The sequence below is a fragment of the Pristiophorus japonicus genome, unplaced genomic scaffold (genome assembly GCF_044704955.1).
Source record: "Pristiophorus japonicus isolate sPriJap1 unplaced genomic scaffold, sPriJap1.hap1 HAP1_SCAFFOLD_442, whole genome shotgun sequence".
Lineage (NCBI taxonomy): Eukaryota > Metazoa > Chordata > Chondrichthyes > Pristiophoridae > Pristiophorus > Pristiophorus japonicus.
The window spans coordinates 106,750-125,236 of record NW_027254334.1 but is presented as its reverse complement, the minus strand read 5'-3'; the positions used below and the strand labels follow the sequence as shown (position 1 = coordinate 125,236).

General features: G+C 46.5%; 1 protein-coding gene across 1 annotated transcript in view; it reads right to left on the bottom strand.

Annotated features, from left to right (window-relative positions):
• Positions 1 to 18,039, bottom strand: part of LOC139251761 (beta-1,4 N-acetylgalactosaminyltransferase 2-like) — a 43,064-nt gene extending 25,025 nt beyond the window's left edge. The window contains exons 1-5 of the mRNA XM_070873300.1: positions 17,905 to 18,039; positions 15,800 to 15,928; positions 7,505 to 7,611; positions 7,378 to 7,415; positions 1,571 to 1,751 (exon numbers count right to left, since the gene is read on the bottom strand). Of these exons, the coding sequence (XP_070729401.1) occupies positions 1,571 to 1,751; positions 7,378 to 7,415; positions 7,505 to 7,611; positions 15,800 to 15,928; positions 17,905 to 17,993 (544 nt within the window). The 5' untranslated portion in view covers positions 17,994 to 18,039. The remainder of the gene's footprint in view (positions 1 to 1,570; positions 1,752 to 7,377; positions 7,416 to 7,504; positions 7,612 to 15,799; positions 15,929 to 17,904) is intronic.
• Positions 18,040 to 18,487: the final 448 nt, after the last annotated feature.

The window sequence follows — 18,487 nt, the reverse complement described above, 5'->3', positions numbered from 1 at the left end:
CACCCATTAACCATTACCCTTTGCTTCCTGCCTCCGAGCTAATTTTGGATCCAACTAGCCACTTTGCCCTAGATCCCATGGGCGTTTACTTTTATGACCAGTCTGCCATGTGGGACCTTATTAAAAGCCTTGCTAAAATGCATATACACTACATCAAATGCACTACCCTCATCGAACCTCCTTGTTACCTCCTCAAAAAATTCAGTGAAGTTAGTCAGACATGACTTTCCCTTAATAAATCCACGTTGACTGTCTTTGATTAATCTGTGCTTTTCTAAATGAAAATTTTTCCTGTCCCTCAGAATTTTTCCAATAATTTTCCCACCACCAAGTTTAGGCTGATTGGCCGGTAATTACTCGGTCTAAACCTTTCCCGCTTTTTAAACAAAGGTAGCACGTTAGCAGCCCTCCAGTCCTCCAGCACCACACCTGTAGCCAGAATAAATTGGAAATTGAAAAAATTTCCTCTTTTGCTTCTCTTAATAGCCTGGGAGACCTTTAATCTGGGCCTGGGGATTATCCACTTTCAAAGCTGCTCAACCCCTTTATACTTCCTCGCTCAGTATGTATGTTTCATCTCATATTTCACACTCCTCCTCCCTGATTGCAATGTCTGCATCGCCCCTCTCATGTGAAAACAGACACAAAGTATTAGTTAAGAACCATACCCACGTCTTCCGCCTCCACACAGATTACCTTTATGATCTCTAATTAGGCTCTACTCTTTCTTTAGTTATCCTCTTGCTCTTAATGTATTTATAAAACATCTTTTGGTTTTGCTTGATGTTTATTTGGCAAAAACTTTCCATGCTCTTAGCTTTCCTAATTTCCTTTATAATTCCACCCCTGCACTTTCTATACTCCTCTCGAGTTTCTGCAATATTGAGCTCTCGGTATCTGTCATAAGCCTCTTTTTTTCTTTATCCTTCCCAGTATGTCCCTTGATATCTAAGGGCTCTAGATTTGTTAGTCCTACCCTTTGTCTTTCAGGGAACATACTTGCACTGAGCCCTCCGGATCTTCTCCTTGAATGCCTCCCACTGCTCTGACAGTGATTTACCTTCAAGCAGCTGTTTCCAGTCAGCTCATGGGTGAAGGGGACTTGGTCCAATTTAGGATATGGGCAGCAGAGTTTTGCATGAGCTCCAGTTTATGGAAGGTGGAAGATGGCCAGGAGACCTTTGGAGTAGTCAAGTCTAGAGGTAACAGAGGCTTGGATAAGGCTTGTGTAAGCAGTAGATCAGCTGGGGTGGGATGGAGATGGGCAATGTTACAGTCGTGGATGTAGACAGTCCTGGTGATGGAGTAGATATGGGGTCGACAGCTCAGTTCAGGGTCAAACAGGACATCAAGTTTGCGATCTGGGAGCAGCCTTGATTTTGTTCAATGGGAATGTCTCCTGGCAGAGGGAGGCAAAACTAAATTTTTTAATCTTTTTGTTTTTAATGTCTGCATCATGAAGAAAGGTCTGCAATAAGCTGCCAAGAAAGGAGCTTTATTTCATGTTCAGGTTGACTTGAAAGGTAATTCAAAACGACATTAACTAATAAAACATGGAGGTTGTACTTACCTATATCAGCTGTATTAATGTGGTACCTCTTGCTTGTGTAAGTAACATATTTGAGTATTGCATTGATGAGTTCCAAACTTGGGCTTGTTACTGTCAATTCTTTCTTGCCTAATCCATTTAACACACCTTCGGGGACTACAGCAATTGTATTAAATACTCCTTGTGTAGCTTTCAGTTTGACCTAAGTAATAAGAAAATAGCTAATTTACATCACACATATGTCATGGAATATTGTGTAATATTTTGCAGAGTACTACAGTATGTTTGTGTAACTGAGCAACTGGGGAAATTGGTGGTAGTCAATATCTGTCAAGTGAAGAACCACAACTTTTATTCTCTGAAAATTACCTTACATCTATTCATGGATTCCCCCATTTTGGTTTGTGAATTTCAAGGAAAATATAGAGGGGCCGAAATTGCCCCTTCCCTCGAGGCCTGTTACCGCCGGACATTGGCGGCCATGCTGCGGAGTGGAATGCCGCTCAATTTTTCGTGTAATGGCCGCCATAATGAAAATTGCGCTCCTGAGGTATCCCGGCGGTGACCTGTTTCCCTGCAACCCCCCCGCCACCCCCACCCCGCCCTACCGCTCCGCTGCTGCCGATCTGTGCTAAGTGCATCATCATAGCGCACAACGCCGATGTTTCCCCGACGGCAAAATTCCACCGAAAAATACTTACCCTGCCGAGCCGTGCCCAAAGCAGCTTTATTCTGCCGGCGCAGTGAGGCTACAGTCTTTGTAAAATGGCAGTGCGGCTCCCTTTATAGGGAGCGGCGCACTGCCGCTGCCGCCATGGTTTTTTTTTTGTCGGCCGACTGCCAAGTGGAGCCGACAATAATGCCCCCAGGTTCAGCCAGGCCACCAATAGGCAAGCTTGGCACCCCATCTTGGGTGCCCAACCACTGGCCCAGCCGAAACCCTCCCTGGTGGTGCAGGCTCTCCCCTTTAAGTGAAGGAGAGAGCCGGGTTAATGCGGCGCAGTGATAACTGACAGATCCGCTCCCAACTCCTGCCCCTCTAGACACCAAATTTCTGCTTACCGCCCCACTTCTGCCCCCATTATGACTGACTTCCGGTCCAGCGAGAACAATCAAACCAAAGTGTGGAATTTCACTCGAAGCCACTGCATCCACCGCGCTGGTAAAAGCAACAGAAACAGGGCAGGGGCGCCTCCTTTCCAGCAGTGGGCAACTTCGGCCCCAGAATCCTTTTATAATTGGAGACTGGTATTATTTCAAATAGTACAAACCTTTATGGGTCCAATTTTGGAATCCTTGTTAAAAAGCCACAAGGACTTCATCACATCCACTGCCGCGTATTTGCAGAACAGTGGGGAGCTGTACTGGTTGGATAATGCAAGCTCAGTTCATTGATATAATTTAAATAATCGACGTTATGCTGCTGATGCCTTGGGTAGGAAGTATGCCTGCATGCAGAAGTGGGCCTGTAACTAAAACTTAAAGGGATGCAACTACTGATAGGAAAATAGGGGTCCGAAATTGCCACATGGTTGGTCCGGGGATGGTAACCTTCTGGGCCTGGGTCAGTTAACGCCCAGGGCGTAAGTGCCGCCCGCGGCGGGGAATTGCCCTTTACACCCCTCAAACGAGACAGAGCGCTGTCTCAGGCACTGCAGCTTGTTGGAGGGGCGCTCCCGAGGCATCATGTATCAGGTAAATGGCTCCATCTTCCATGCCATAAAGTGTTGCTTGATAACTTGTCTGTATTTTTCTCACCCATGCCAAGCGTTTACACAATCTTACAGCTCTGTCGTTGCATGTCATGCATACCCGCACCTTTGCAGGGCACATATTCAAGGTGCAAGGTACAATTGAAAATCTTGTGAAGCTCATATCTTCCAAAAGCTAAGCACTTCAAATCGTTCGAGTACAGTCTAACTCCAAGATGCATTTTCACTTACGAACCCACAGGTTGGCCTCATAAAATCATAGAACAGGACAACACAGAAGGAGGTCATTCGGCCCATCAAGTCTGCTTCGACTCTTGCGAAGAGAAATCCAGTTAGTCCCACTTCCCCACACTTTCCCCACATCCCTGCAATTTTTTCTCCTTCAAGTATTTATCCAATTCCCTTTTGCTAGCTACTTTTGAATCTGATTCCACCACCCTATCGGGCATTGTGTTCCAAATCTTAACCACTCGTGTAAAAAAAAATTTTTCATGTCGCCTTTGGTTGTTTTGGCAATTACTTTAAATCTGTGCACTCTTTTTATCGACCCTTCAGTCATTGGAAACATTTTCTTTATATTTACTCTATTTAAACCCTTCATGATTTTAAACACCACTGTCAAATCTCTGTTTCGCCTTCTCTGCTGTAAGGAGAACAACCCCAGCTACTCTAGTCTATCCACGTTACTGTAATCCCTCATCCCTAGAACTATTCTAGTAAATCTCTGCTGTACCCTCTCCAAAGTCTTCAGGTCCTTCTTATAGTATGGTGCCCAGAATTGAACATAATCCTGCATTTGCGGCTGAAAAAGTGTTTTATATAGGCTTAACATAGATTCCTGGCTTTTGTACACGCTGCCTCTACTTATACAGCCCAGGATCCCATATGCTTTATTAACTGCTTTGTTAATGTGTCCTGCAACCAAGATTTGTGCACAAACACCCCCAGGGTCTCTCTGTTCTTGCATCCTCCTTAAAATTACCCCATTTAGCTTCGATTCCTCGTTCTTCGTAAGAAAATACATCACCTCACAATTTTCTGTGTTGAGTTTCATCTGTCATATGCCCTCATCTTCCACCAGCCTGTCTATGTCCTCTTGAAGTCTGTTACTATGGGCCCAAATTTCCCCATGAGTTGCACCGTTTTTTTTGGTGTAACTTGATTTTTCTGGTGTATTTTTTTAGTTGCAAATATGGCCATTTAATTTGCGTCAGTGTAAGTGAATTAGTTAGGTTTTTTGTTAGCTCATTTTTTTTCAAAAGGGGGGTTCCCAGCCACTTACACCATTTATGCCAATGTGGCCAGAAAAAAGTTGTACTAAACTAACTTAGGGCAGCGTATGTGTCCACTTTTGTCCGCACAGAAAGACCTTACTTACAGTTAAGGAATTGGCGCAAGTAATTACATTTAAAGCACCACCAAGCACCAAACAAAGCAAGGGAACGCAGCGGGCCGCCGATGAAGGAGCCCATTTGGCCAGGGCTGGGGACGGTGTGCTTCAGCCCCTCCCACGCAGCCTGCCGCGCGTTTGCCAAAATGGCCTGCCAGGAGCTACTGCACATGCGCGCAGACTCTAGCGCCGCCCCCCTATCTTTCTTCTGCACCACGCCAGCTCCACAGACGGCCCGAGAATTGGTCATGATTGGACGGATATTTTGGGGCGCTACTTCTGAGGTAAAATGTCGGCGGGGGGGGGGCTCGGAGGTGAGCCGAACAAAATCGGAGGGCCAAATTTGGGCCCTTTGTTCCTCACTGTTAAGTACACTTCCAAGTTTCATTTCAGATGCAAATTTCAAAATTGTGCCCGGTATTCCCAAATCCAAGTAATTAATATATATCAAAGCAGCAGTGGTGCTTGTACTGAACCCTGGGGAACATCACTGTATACCTCCATCCAGTCGGAAAATCAGCCATTCACCACAACTCTCTCCTTTCTATCCCCAAGCCAATTTTGTATCCATGCCCATCACTGGCCCATCAAATTTAGGACGGCAAAATTCGGATCCTTCGTGCCTGTTTTTTTGGTGCTACGAGTGCCGTTTGGTTCCAAAAAGGTGTTTTTGGTGCATGCACACACTTGTAGCGCGATTTATGTCAGATGCCATGCACGCAGTTAACGTTTGCAAGAAGTATGCAGAGCAGGCAGATCTTGACATCAATCAGTATGCAATGGTGATTTGACAACACCAGTGCAATTTTGAAGCTCCATGCTCCAGCTAACGCCCTGCCATAACATGTAGTTATCATTCTACAAGTGTTTAGTGCATTCTAAAGTTGTTTAAAGTTGCTAAAGTCTACAGGGTATGGTGTTACAGGTGCTGACGGACTTTTTCCTGACTTCAAGGCTTCTGCTCAAACCCCAGTTCCTGTTAGACATGGGTGCACTTGAAGGCATTCCCCTTGGAATACAGCACAACTTGAAGAATGAACAGAGGACATACAGAGCAGGACAGGCGACTGGAAGAGGGAGGAGGAGGAAGAGGAGTAGAGGGGGAAGGGCTCTCCGTCAGAGGCCATATCCACCCAGGGTGTTCAGGACACAATTCTCCTACCTGAGCCTCAGCGAGGAACAATGTGCGAGACACCTGCACTTTGCTAAGGACCTTCTCTTTGGAATGTTGCAGCCACAACTGCAACCTCAGAGCAGGGCAAGGACTGCATTGCCAGTGGCTGTGAACGTGATTGTGGCGTTGAATGTTTATAAGAACATAAGAAATGGGAACAGGAGTAGGCCATATGGCCCCTTGAGCCTGCTCCGCCATTCAATAAGATCATGGCTGATCTGATCATGGACTTAGCTCCACTTCCCTGCCCGCTCCCCATAACCCCTTATCCCCTTATCGCTCAAGAAACTGTCTAATTCTGTCTTAAATTTATTCAATGTCCCAGCTTCCACAGCTCTCCGAGGCAGCAAATTCCACCGATTTATATGCGTCTGGCTCCTTCCAGGCTGGTGCTGGAGATATTTGCAATAACTTGCAGTTTACTGACAACTGTTACACAAGGGAGGTCACTGAGGCTTTCTACTCCAAGAAAGCTAATTACATTTAATTCTCTCTCGCCAGCAGATGGAATGAGCTCAAGCCTTCACGAGGTTTGCAGACTTTCCCCATGATGCAGGGGGGCATTGACTGAATGCACATTGCTTTGCGGTCGCCGCATGTCATCTCTGCCATGTACTGGAATCGAAAGGGATTCAACTTCCTCAATGCCCAGCGGACGTGTGACCATAGGCAGAAATTCATGCAAGTCGAGGCCAGGTATCCTGGCAGCAGTCAGGATGCCTTCATTCTGCGGCAATCCGCCGTGCCAGCTGCATTTGAACCACCACGGTATACCAAAGGTTGGCTACTGGATGACAAGGGCTGTCCGCTGACGACATGGCTCATGTCTCCAGTGAGCAAACCACTCACACATGTGCAGCTTGCATACAATGAAAGCCATGCTACTACACAAAATGTGATACAGTAGTCCATTGGCACGCTGAAACAACTCTTCTGCTGCATGGACAGCTCTGGAGGAGCCCTGCAGTACTCGACAGAGTGGGTGTCAAGATTTTTGCTGGTCTGCTTCATGCTGCTCAACTTTGCCATCATGAGGGCACAGCCCTTGCCACCCTATCTCCACCCTCCCTTCCTCTTCAAATCCTTGAATGTGCTGTCCGTACCCAGCTTTCCCGCAACTCCATGTTTGAATCCTTCCGATTGTGTTTCTGCCACACTGCTAAAACTGATTAATTCAAATGATTGCATAATTCAATTTTTTAGTACAAAGTTGACTTAAACTTAACAGGAATAAAATCTCATCTCATCCAAAAGGCAGTGCCTCCGACAATCAGCACAGCACTGAAGCATTAACCTAGATTATCTACTCAGATTCCGGAATGGGGCTGGAACCCACAACCTCCTGACTGCGAGGTAAGAGTGCAACCACAGAACCAAGCTGACACTCAATATCCTGCTGGCAATCATCATCTGGACTCGCATGTACAGAATGGCACCTTCAATAAGGTGCAGGAGGGCTACCAGTAGCTGCGGAACAGTAGCGCGGTAGGAGTCAGCGCCCACAGGAGAGGAAAAACTTGGAGGAAAAGAAGAAATGTAAGATCTTACATACCATATAGTCCTGTCTTTCTGATGCATGCACACCTAAACCTGGAGGAAGAGATTGCGTTTTATATGAAATGAAAAATAAAAATTAATAATGTTCATTGGTTTGCTGAAAATTAAATTGATAATCTAACCTGGGATGATGATCGACTGTAGAGGCAGTACTTCAACTCCTTGGATAGGATAGCTTAGAGGAGAATTGGGTTGGGCTATGATTATATTCTTCAAGGGTGATTCATTCCTGTTTTAGAAATGGGTCATTATAAAAATACAACTTTGAACATGCACTCGACTTTTGTTTTCAACTACAATAAACTTGAATCAAATGTCTGTTCATCAACCTGAAACAAACTCCGTTCCCTAGCCACCAACTCCGTTCCTCTCCCTAGCCAGTGTCTAAAGCTTAATCGGATCATTTGTGACCTTAGTGTCCTATTTGACCCTGAGATGAGCTTATGACCACATATCCACTCGATCACCAAGATGGCCTACTTCCACCTCATCCTTGCCTTGTTACTTCTAGACTTGAATATTCCAATGATCTCCTGGCCGGCCTCTCACCCTCCATAAACTTGAGCTCATCCAAATCTCTGCTGCCCATATCCTGACTTGCACTAAATTCCATTTACCGCTGTGCTCGCTGACCGACATTGGCTCCCGGTCCGGTAACTCCTCAATTTAAACATTCTCATCCTTGTTTTCAAATCCCTCCATGGCCTAACCCATCACTATTTCTGTAAACTCCTCCAACCCTACAATTTTCCAAGATCTGTGCGCTCCTCCAATTCTGGCCTTCTGTGTATCCCTGATTTTAATTGCTGCACCACTGGCATCCGTGCCTACTGCTGCCTCGATACTATGCTCTGGAGATAAAGAGAGATGAGGTCATGCATTCTTGCCAATTGTGCTTCTCCGCCATACTTGAGTGCCTCAGCGGGGATTCCACCTGCTCCTAATGCCTTGTGTTCTTGGGCTGACGGATAGTCTTTTCTACCTCGTGCTGAGATGGTGGCAGGTAGTATGCTGCGGGATGGAGTCGAGGACACTCATGTCAAAGGCAGAGTCTCAATTAAGGAGATCTTTGAAGTGCTCCTTCCAGCAGGCCCTGACTGCTTCGGTATCCTTAATGACTGTCTCCCCATTCTTGGCCAGCAGTTGGTTAGGGCCTTGGGTTTTTGGGCCGTAGGTGGACATAACTGTGGTGAAGAATCCTTGCATGTCATGGCTGTCGGCCAGCTACTGGATCTCCTGGGCTTTCTCTACCCACCATCTATTGTTTAGGTCGCGGGTTTTTTATTGGACCTCGGCCTTCAGCCATCTGTAGAGCTGCTATGCTGCTCCCGAATTGGGTTGCTGCTTTAAGGAAGCTGCTGGAAGGAGTAGTGCATGCCAGGAGATCTCAGAGATGCCGTAATTGTGACTATCTTTAAAAAAGGGGACAAGTCCGATTGTGGCAACTACAGAGGAATCTCCTTGTTATCGGCCACTGGGAAAGTCATTGCTAGAATTCTCCTCAACTGTCTTCTCTTTTTGCTGACGATCTCCTCCCAGAGTCACATTGCATAGTGCTAAGGGAGGCATTGTGCACCTCACTTGGGTGCGAGCATGGGAAAATCCTGCGCTAAAGAGCTGGGCTGGGAGTGATCCGAGAGGCGCCTGGGAAGGGAAGAAAAACCTACCCCCACCCACCCCCACACACAAAAACATTCCCAAAACTTTGTCCATGTCACCACAACATAACTAGCAAAAAAAATTAAAAGAAAAAACAATCACTTACATTAGAAATCCAATACTTACTTCTTTGCAGTCGACATCGTTGGACGCCTGATTTCCCAGGCGTTCACTGTGGGGTGCGCTGAGGAGCGTACGGGTCGGACTGAGGTTAAAAACTCACGCCGGTGTTGCAACCAGTTGTGTTGCACACCTGGCGCAGCTCTTCCGGGCGGTGCTGCTCCACACTGCCGCAAAATTGGACCCAAGGATCCCTGCGGGGTGTTGGAGGCTGACCGTCCACCCAGAAGACATCACCATCGCTATTTCTGCCACGCCGGGGTGAAAAATGGAGCTCAGAAGACCCGAAAATCCACCCCATAGTGCTTACAGCACGGAGAGATGCCATTCAGCCTCCTCTCACATCTCTTCATCCAACCATATCCTTCTATTCCTTCCTCCCTATTGTGTTTATCTAGTTTCCCCTTAAATGTATCTATGCGCGTCGCCTAAATTACTCTTTGTGGTAGCGTGCTCTACATTCTTATCAAGCTTTGGGTAAAGAAGTTTCTCTTGAATCTCCTTCTGGATTCATTAGTGACTATCTTATATTTGATCTCGTTTGGACTCACCCACAAGTGGAAAGAGTGCCTCCACACCTATCCTATCGAACCCTTTCATAACTTTCCTATATGCTGATGACATTGCCTGGGCCACGCAAAACATGAATCTGTCCATCGCCGAGTAGACCCTGACCAATGATTTACAGAGGATGGAGGCCTACTTCTGCCGATGGCGACTTCGGCCAAACCACAAAACACAGTCACCTCGACATTCCACTTCAACAAAAATATAGCAAACCAAGCTTTGAAAGTCTCCTTTTGCGGCACAGAGGAAAACCATGCCAAAAAACCCTCCTACTTAGGGATCACGCTGAATCACACCCTGTTGTAAAGACAACATCTCCAGAACCTTGGGAATAAATTAAAAAGTAGGGTCAACTTGATGCAGAAACTCATTGCATCAACATGGAGATCAGATGCTCAAACCCTCCATATAACATCACTCGCCCTGGTGTATTCAACAGCGGAGTACTGCTCTCCAGCATGGCTATCAAGTCCACATGTCAAATTTTTGATGTCCAGGTGAATTCTATGTGAATTACCACCAGTACAACACCAACAGCTTGGTTGCCCGTGCTTGCAAACATTGCACCACCACACCAACGCCACAAATATGTAGTCTCCAGAGAATACAACCGATACACCAGCAAAGACATGCTGATCCAGGCTAACTTGAACAAAATACCATCAGCCCATCTCAAATCTAGAAGGCCATTTTGGGCCATCGCTATAACTCTTCAGCGATCTTCCTATTGTGTTCCTAACAGAGATGAGACTGCACACAGGGAGGTTAAAGTAACAGTGACCTCAGTCTTTATTAAGACACTCCAGAGTGAGGAACAGGCCTTAGGGGCCGGCTTATATACAGTGCTCCCAAAGGATGCTAGGATCCCTTGGGACTTCAGGGGATGCGCTCCCTGGTGGCGGAACATTGGAGTGCATGCTTTACAGATACACAACATCACTCCCTCACAAAGCACAAAGTCAAAATGAAAACTATTTACAAGGTGAGGCGGTCGGGAGCCTTTCTTTCCCTGGTGGACCGCCTCGGTACAAATGTCTGTTCTGGTGTGTTGGCTGTGCCCTCGCTGGCCCTGCAGGGCTGCTGGGTAAGCCTGGCCTTGCTGGGTTGTTGTGCGTGATGGGTTCGATTTCCTGGTCCGGGGTGGTGTCGTTGATCCTTTGGGTGTGTGTTGTGGGCTCGAAAAAGGTGGTGTCTGCTGTGGGTTGTTCAGGGCAGTCTGTGAACCGCAGCCTCGTTTGGTCCAGGTGCTTTCTACAAATTTGTCTATTGTCCAGTTTGACTACAAACACCCTAACTCCCTTCTTTAGCTATCACCGTGCCTGCGATCCACTTGGGACCATATCTATAATTTAGCACATACACAGGGTCATTCAGCTCAATTTCCCATGGCACAGTGATGCGACCATCGTTTACATTTTGTTGCTGCCGCCTGCTCTCTACCTGATCATGCAGGTTGGGGTGAACCAGCGAGAGTCTGGTTTTAAGTGTCCTTTTCATGAGTAGCTCAGCTAGGGGCATCCCTGTGAGCGAGTGGGGTTTTGTGCGGTAGCTAAGCAGTACTCGGGACAGGCAGGTCTGGAGTGAGCCTTCGTTTAAGGCTCTGTTTGATTGTTTGTACTGCCCACTCTGCCTGCCCATTGGAGGCTGGTTTAAATGGGGCCAAGGTGACATGTTTGATCCCATTGCAGGTCATGAATTCTTTAAATTCAGCACTGGTGAAACATGGCCCGTTGTCACTGACCAGTAGGTCAGGCAGGCCGTGGGTGGCAAACATGGCCCTCAAACTTTCAATGGTGGCAGTGGCAGTGCTTCCCGACATTATTTCACATTCAATCCATTTTGAAAAAGCATCCACCACCACCAGGAACATTTTATCGAGAAACGGGCCCGCATAGTCGACATGGATCCTCGACCAAGGTCTGGAGGGCCAGGACCACAAACTTAGTGGTGCCTCTCTGGACACGTTGCTCAACTGAGCACATACGCTGCATTGCCGTACACAGGACTCTAAGTCAGAGTCTATACCGGGCCACCACACGTGGGATCTGGCTGTCACTTTTATCATTACTATACCCGGGTGTGTGCTGTGGAGATCCGAGATGAAGGTCTCCCTGCCCTTTTTGGGTAGCACTACGTGGTTGCCCCACAACAGGCAGTCTGCTTGAATGGACAGCTCGTCCTTTCGCCGCTGGAACGGCTTGATTAGCTCTTGCATTTCAACGGGGATGCTGGCCCAGCTCCCATGCAGTAAACTGTTTTTTACTAGGGACAGCAGAGGAGCTTGGCTGGTCCAAGTCCTAATCTGGCAGGCCATGACAGGTGATTTATCATTTTCAAACGCTTCCATGACCATCAACAAGTCTGCGGGCTGCGCCACCATCAACAACAAGTTTGCAGGCTGCGCCATTTCCACCCCTGTGGTGGGCAATGGTAGCCAACTGAGAGCATCCACACAGTTCTCGGTGCCTGGTCTGTGGCGGATGGTATAGTTATACACTGATAGCGCGAGTGCCCACCTTTGTATGAGGGCTGAAGCATTAGTATTTATCCCCTTGTTTTCAGCGAACAGGGATATGAGAGGCTTGAGATCGGTTTCCAGCTCAAATTTGAGGCCAAACAGGTACTGATACCTTTTCTTTACCCCGAACACACACGCTAATGCCTCTTTCTCAATCAAGCTGTAGGCCCTCTTGGCCTTAGACAAGCTCCTTGGGGCATAGGCAACAGGTTGCAACTTCCCCACAATGTCAGCTTGTTGTAATACACACCCGACTCCGTACTATGATGATGCATCACATGCTAGCATGAGTCTTTTACACGGGTTATACAATACAAGCAGCTTGTTGGAGCATAAGATATTTCTGGCTTTCTCAAAAGCACTTACTTGGTTTTTTTCCCCATACCCAGTTCTCACCTTTACGCAATAACACATGTAGGTGCTCAAAGAGGGTGCTTAACCCCGGTAGGAAGTTACCAAAATAGTTGAGGAGTTCCAGAAACGACCGCAGCTCCGTGACGTTCTGTGGTCTGGGTAGGCGTTCCTGATTGCCTCTGTCTTGGCGTCTGTGGGCTGAATGCCGTCCGCCGCGATCTTTCTCTCCAAAAACTCCGCTACTGTTGCCAAGAAGACGCATTTCGACCTCTTTAGCCACAGCCCTACACGATCCAGTCGCTGGAGGACTTCCTCCAGGTTTTGTAGGTGCTCGACGGTGTCCCGACCTGTGACCAATATGTCGTCCTGAAAAAGCACCATGCGTGGTACCAACTTGAGTAGGCTCTCCATGTTTTTCTGGAAGATTGCTGCAGCCGACCGAATTCCAGACGGGCATCTGTTGTAGATGAACAGTCCCTTGTGCGTGTTGATGCAGGTGAGGCCCTTCGAAGACTCCTCCAGCTCCTGCGTCATGTAGGCCGAAGTCAGGTCGAGCTTGGTGAACGTCTTGCCTCCTGCCAGCGTCGCAAATAGGTCGTCTGCCTCAAGTAGTGGGTATTGGTCCTGTAGTGAGAAACGATTAATAGTTACTTTATAATCGCCGCAAATCCTGACCGTGCCATCACTTTTGATTACTGGAACAATCGGGCTGGCCCACTCACTGAATTCCACTGGGGAGATGATGCCCTCGAGTTGCAGCCTGTCCAGCTCGATTTCCACTCTCTCCCTCATCATGTGAAGTACCGATCGGGCCTTGTGGCGAATGGGTCGTGCCTCTGGGACCAAGTGGATCCGCACCTTCGCCCCGGAAAAGTTTCCAATGCCTGGCTCAAAAAGGGAAGGAAATTTGTTGAGAACCTGGGTACATGAAGCCTCATCGACATGTGATAGCGCTCAGATGTCATTCCAGTTCCAGCGGATTTTTCCCAGCCAGCTCCTTCCAAGCACTGTGGGGCCATCGCCTGGGACAATCCAGAGTGGCAGTTCATGCACCGTGCCCTCGTAGGTGACCTTGACCATGGTGCTGCCCAGGACAGTGATAAGCTCTTTGGTGTACGTTCTCAGTTTCGTGTGGATGGGGCTCAGGGCTGGTCTGAGTGCCTTGTTGCACCACAGTCTCTCAAACATCTTTTTACTCATGATGGATTGGCTAACGCCAGTGTCCAGTTCCATGGCTACGGGTAAGCCATTCAATTTTACATTTAACATTATAGGTGGGCATTTTGTCGAAAATGTGTGCACCCCGTGTACTTCAGTATCTGCCTCCTCTCTCTGAGGCTCAAAATTGCTTTGATCCACCATGGACCGATCTTCCTCTGCCACGTGGTGGTTAGCAGATTTTGCAGAGCTTGCAGCTCGTCTGCAAGCTCGTTGGAGGTGCCCCATTGTTCCACAGCTCTTGCAAACATACCCTTTGAAGCGGCATGAATAGGCTGAATGGAAGCATCCACAAAGACAACAAGGTGTGAATTGCTTTGCATTCATCCTTTGTTGCAGACTCTGAGTCATCAGGATCACCTGAGGCCTGCTGGCAGTTGCAGACTCGTGGTTTCTGCCCTGTACATTTCTGCTTGCAAACACAGTTCCAGTTACTTTATGAACAGTGCTAGCACTTGTGTGCTGAGAAATTTGTTTGGTGTTATCACTGGTGGACATAAACGCCTGTGCTATCGCAATGGCCTTACTGAGGGTCGGTATCTCTACAGTCAAAAGTTTTCGTAGGATGGTCTCGTGGTCAATGCCCATTACAAAAAAGTCTTTCAGCATTTGCTCCGGGTAGCCATCAAACTCACATTGTCCTGCAAGTCACCTTAGCTCGGCGACATAGCTCGCCACTTCCTGACCTTCAGATCGCTAGCATGTGTCGAACCGAACCTCGCCATCAGCACGCTCTCCCTCGGGTTCAGATGTTCCCGAACCAGTCGACACAACTCCTCATAAGACTTATCTGTAGGTTTCACTGAAGCCAGAAGATTCTTCATGAGGCTGTAGGTTGGTGCCCCGCAGACCGTGAGGAGGACCGCTCTCCTTTTTGTAGTGCTTCCTTCTCCGTCCAGCTCGTTGGCTACAAAGTACTGGTCTAGCCATTCGCCTTATGCTTCCCAGTCCTCACCCTCCGAGAACTTCTCCAGGATGCCCACAGTTTGCTGCATCTTTGCATTGGATTCGTATATTCATCGACAGTTATTGTGTTCCTAACACAGATGAGACTGCACACAGGGAGGTTAAAGTAACAGTGACCTCAGTCTTTATTAAGACACACCAGAGTGAGGAACAGGTCTTAGGGGCCGGCTTATATACTGTGCTCCCAAGGGATGCTGGGATCCCTGGGGACTTCAGGGGATGCGCTCCCTGGTGGCGGAACATGGGAGTGCATGCTTTACAGATACACAACACTTCCCTCAGCCTTGATCACCAATGGTGCAATGCTTGGAATGGATTCCTTATAGAGGACCCCACAGTACAACCTGAAGGATCAAACCTTCCGTGCAAGCATTGGACAACCATCAACCACCTCAGAACCGGTATTGCTAGATGCTGCCACCTTCTCCATAGATGGAAGATTAAAGCATCCCCTTCATGCAAATGTGGAGCTCCTAATCAGACCCTGGAGCACATCACTGAGCACTACCCTCAGGAAATTGACAGTTAGCCTGCAGGATATTCACACTGTTACACAGATCACTTTGGCCTGAATATCTGACTTAGATGTTGACAATTGATTTGCTTTGCTACAACCATATCAAAGAAGAAGATCTTGGGAGACCTCTATCAGGTCACCCCTCAAAGATTCAATAGGCTGTGAGTTATATTCTGGCTTCTGACCAATGAAACCTGGATTAAAATCCAACTCACACTGAAATTCTCCTATGTCTGTATTGGTCCAATGTGAAATTAGTTTGGGCAGTGCCAATCCAGGGCATGTGCTTACAGCATAAGACTGTTGTCATATTTGCATTAACCACTGGTAAAGAAATTGTGGCCTTCTAAGTTTGGGGTTGAGGAAGAACAGAAGGAGTTTTAATCTGCATCCTAATCTAGGATTACTTTGGGTAGATTTGAACTTTTGGGAGACTGACTGTGCGCTTTGTTAGTGTTAAAAATTGCTCAAAAGAACAGCATTTTCAAAATTAGATACCTCTTTCTGTGTTGTTCATACTGCAGTTTTCTCCTTTCTTTGACTGATAAAATATCTTTCTGATCATAAGATTTTTCTAAAGGCCATGGTCTCCCAATGTTACAGCTGCAATTATTTTTGAGATATGACCTGTAGAGGATTTGAAGTTGACATTAACCAAAGTGACAAATAAAATATCTGCTCATTATAATCACATTCAATGTACATATCGCTGCATTCATTCATAAGACAGAACCACTTAACCATTGATACTGCCCTTGCCAACACGGTTTGGAAATGTTTTAACCATTCAATAATAATTGTCGAGAACCCCAAGTGAACAGTTAAGAGGTTTGGGTTGCTTCACAGTGATGCAGCGTTCTCAACTATTCCATTTTGTCCCTCGGCTCTTGGGTAGGAATGTGTGAGTATTTAGTCACAGGTTTAGACACCCAATTACTTAGCAAAGCACTTCCAAAAGGAAAGATTTTACTGTTTACCTTCAGCTGAAGCATTGCTAGCTGCTACAAGAGGGTTTATCTTGTCAGCCATATCCAAGTGGGATTAGTTGCCTCAATTAAATAGACTTCAGAATCATTATATGATCTTGTGAATGATCATTCATGTTCCATAAAGTATTCATCATTTATCCTTCAGGCTTTAAATCCTGTTCTACAACTGCTGCTTATCAATTGTTTGTCTTGACTGCTGATTGATGCTGTCTCCTAGATCAGTCCATTCACCATTGGATGTCAATCATTCAGCCATTAGGTTCCTGCTCTTTAGAATCCTCTTCCGAACCATCTTTCCTTGCTATTTCTCATCGTACCTTCAACGTTTTCACTAATGGTATTGCACAACATCGCTTTCCAAAGACAGGTGTAGCCATTCTATACTATGGCATCATGAACCAGTTCAGACATGATGTCCATTTGGAGCAGATATGCAGTCCTCCCGGAGAAGGGCTCAGCATTGGCAGGGTAAGGCAGGGCTCATACTGAGAGCAGCTTTGCTCTACAGTTGAATCATCTCCATAGATTAGCTGCCAGTAGGCGGGCACTGCCATCAGCCCTGGTGCCTTGCAGGATGCTCTGCTCATTCATGTAATACCCAGGCAAAGTGCATGGGATCTCCAGGAGCTGATCTTTTATCGGCACTGGGTGGGTCAGCAGAGTGGGTGCATCTCCATCAATTTTAAAAGCACTGTTCGGCAATAGGATTAGGGGTAAAATTTCTGTAGCGCCCGAATAACTTTTGAAGACTAGAAAACGTAGCACTAGGTGATAATTATTCACTCCTGCCGGGACATTCAGCTTTCGCACTCCAAGAGGAAAGTGGATCAAGTGCTAATCACTTCTGTTAGTTGTCTAAAGGCCGAGAATGGGGCGGTCGCGGCAGAGCGCTGAACAATGTGGAGTTCATTTTTAACAATATCGGAGGCTGCTACCCTTGCTTAAAGGGAAGGGCCAGTGATGGAGCACAACCTACTTCGCAGCATTTCTGCATTGCAAGGTGACCTGTGCAAAACCATCACAGCCCCAAACACTCTCAGCAAATGGAAGGCCTGGCCATCTTCCAGCAATGAAACAGCAAAGACTTTCAGCAAGCGCCAGACTGGTGCAAATAATCAAGTTTCACCTTCCTGAAAACCAATTGCTTTAATTACCGATCCCCAAGGGGCCAGCCGAGTTGACACCACCTCCTCTTCCTGCCATTGTTGATGCCTGGCAATACAGCAGGCAATTTTGCATCTGGGGCCGTAATGGGACGCTGCACAATTCATGGCATCATGATCTGCAAGGCACTAGAGGCCCCGGTGGAAAGTGTCAGTGCCAGCATTACTGGCACTGAAGATCGCAGACGTCACTGAATTCGCCACGCCTGATCGTTAACACCTTAATGTCCTGTTACCATCGCCTCCCCCCCTTGCAGGCGCTAATAGGAGGCATTAAGCAGCCGAGTTTCACCCCCTTAGTGCTGACAATTGTCTGCTTTAAATAAAGAAAACTTGCAACAGGTGGACTCAAAACAAAATTCCTTAGATCTTCCAAGGACAAAATTAATATATATTACATTTCTAAAGTGAGATTAATTTCACAAATTGCATATTATACAACAAGGCTTACCAGCTTCCTCCATATGGAGACAGAAAGGTTAGTTTTTCCCAGGGCGTGATGTTTAAGTGCAGGTTAGCAATGATATTCTTATTTTTCATGGTGGGAATTAAATTCCATGATGTAAGAAATTCCTTGTCAAAGAATATCACGAGCAAAACTGCCGCCATTAAAATCAACATGATTTGACAAAAAGTTTTGTTTTCCATGCTGAAAAAGATACAATTAAATATTTGTGTTAAACATCATTTCAGAGCCTTTAGAAAGAATTGTACTTTAGTTATGATACTCATTAATCAGAATTTTGCTTTTTGTCATCTTTTTATTTATCCAAAGTAATTGGGATTTTAGCTTAAGCATAAATCTAAGAAACATGATGAAAATAGATACTACCCTGTGCATATTTTGGAGGATTATTATAATTCATGCTCCTTATTATATGGAAAAACTAATTAACTATCTAAACAGCTAAGATTTTGGGATCTGGTCAAGTATGCTGTTGTATATACCTGCCCAAGATGGATGTTTGAACTAAACACAACTTGTTCGACTACAGGCGCAGGTACCAAGCAGCTTTACTTAGCTTTTGCTTTGT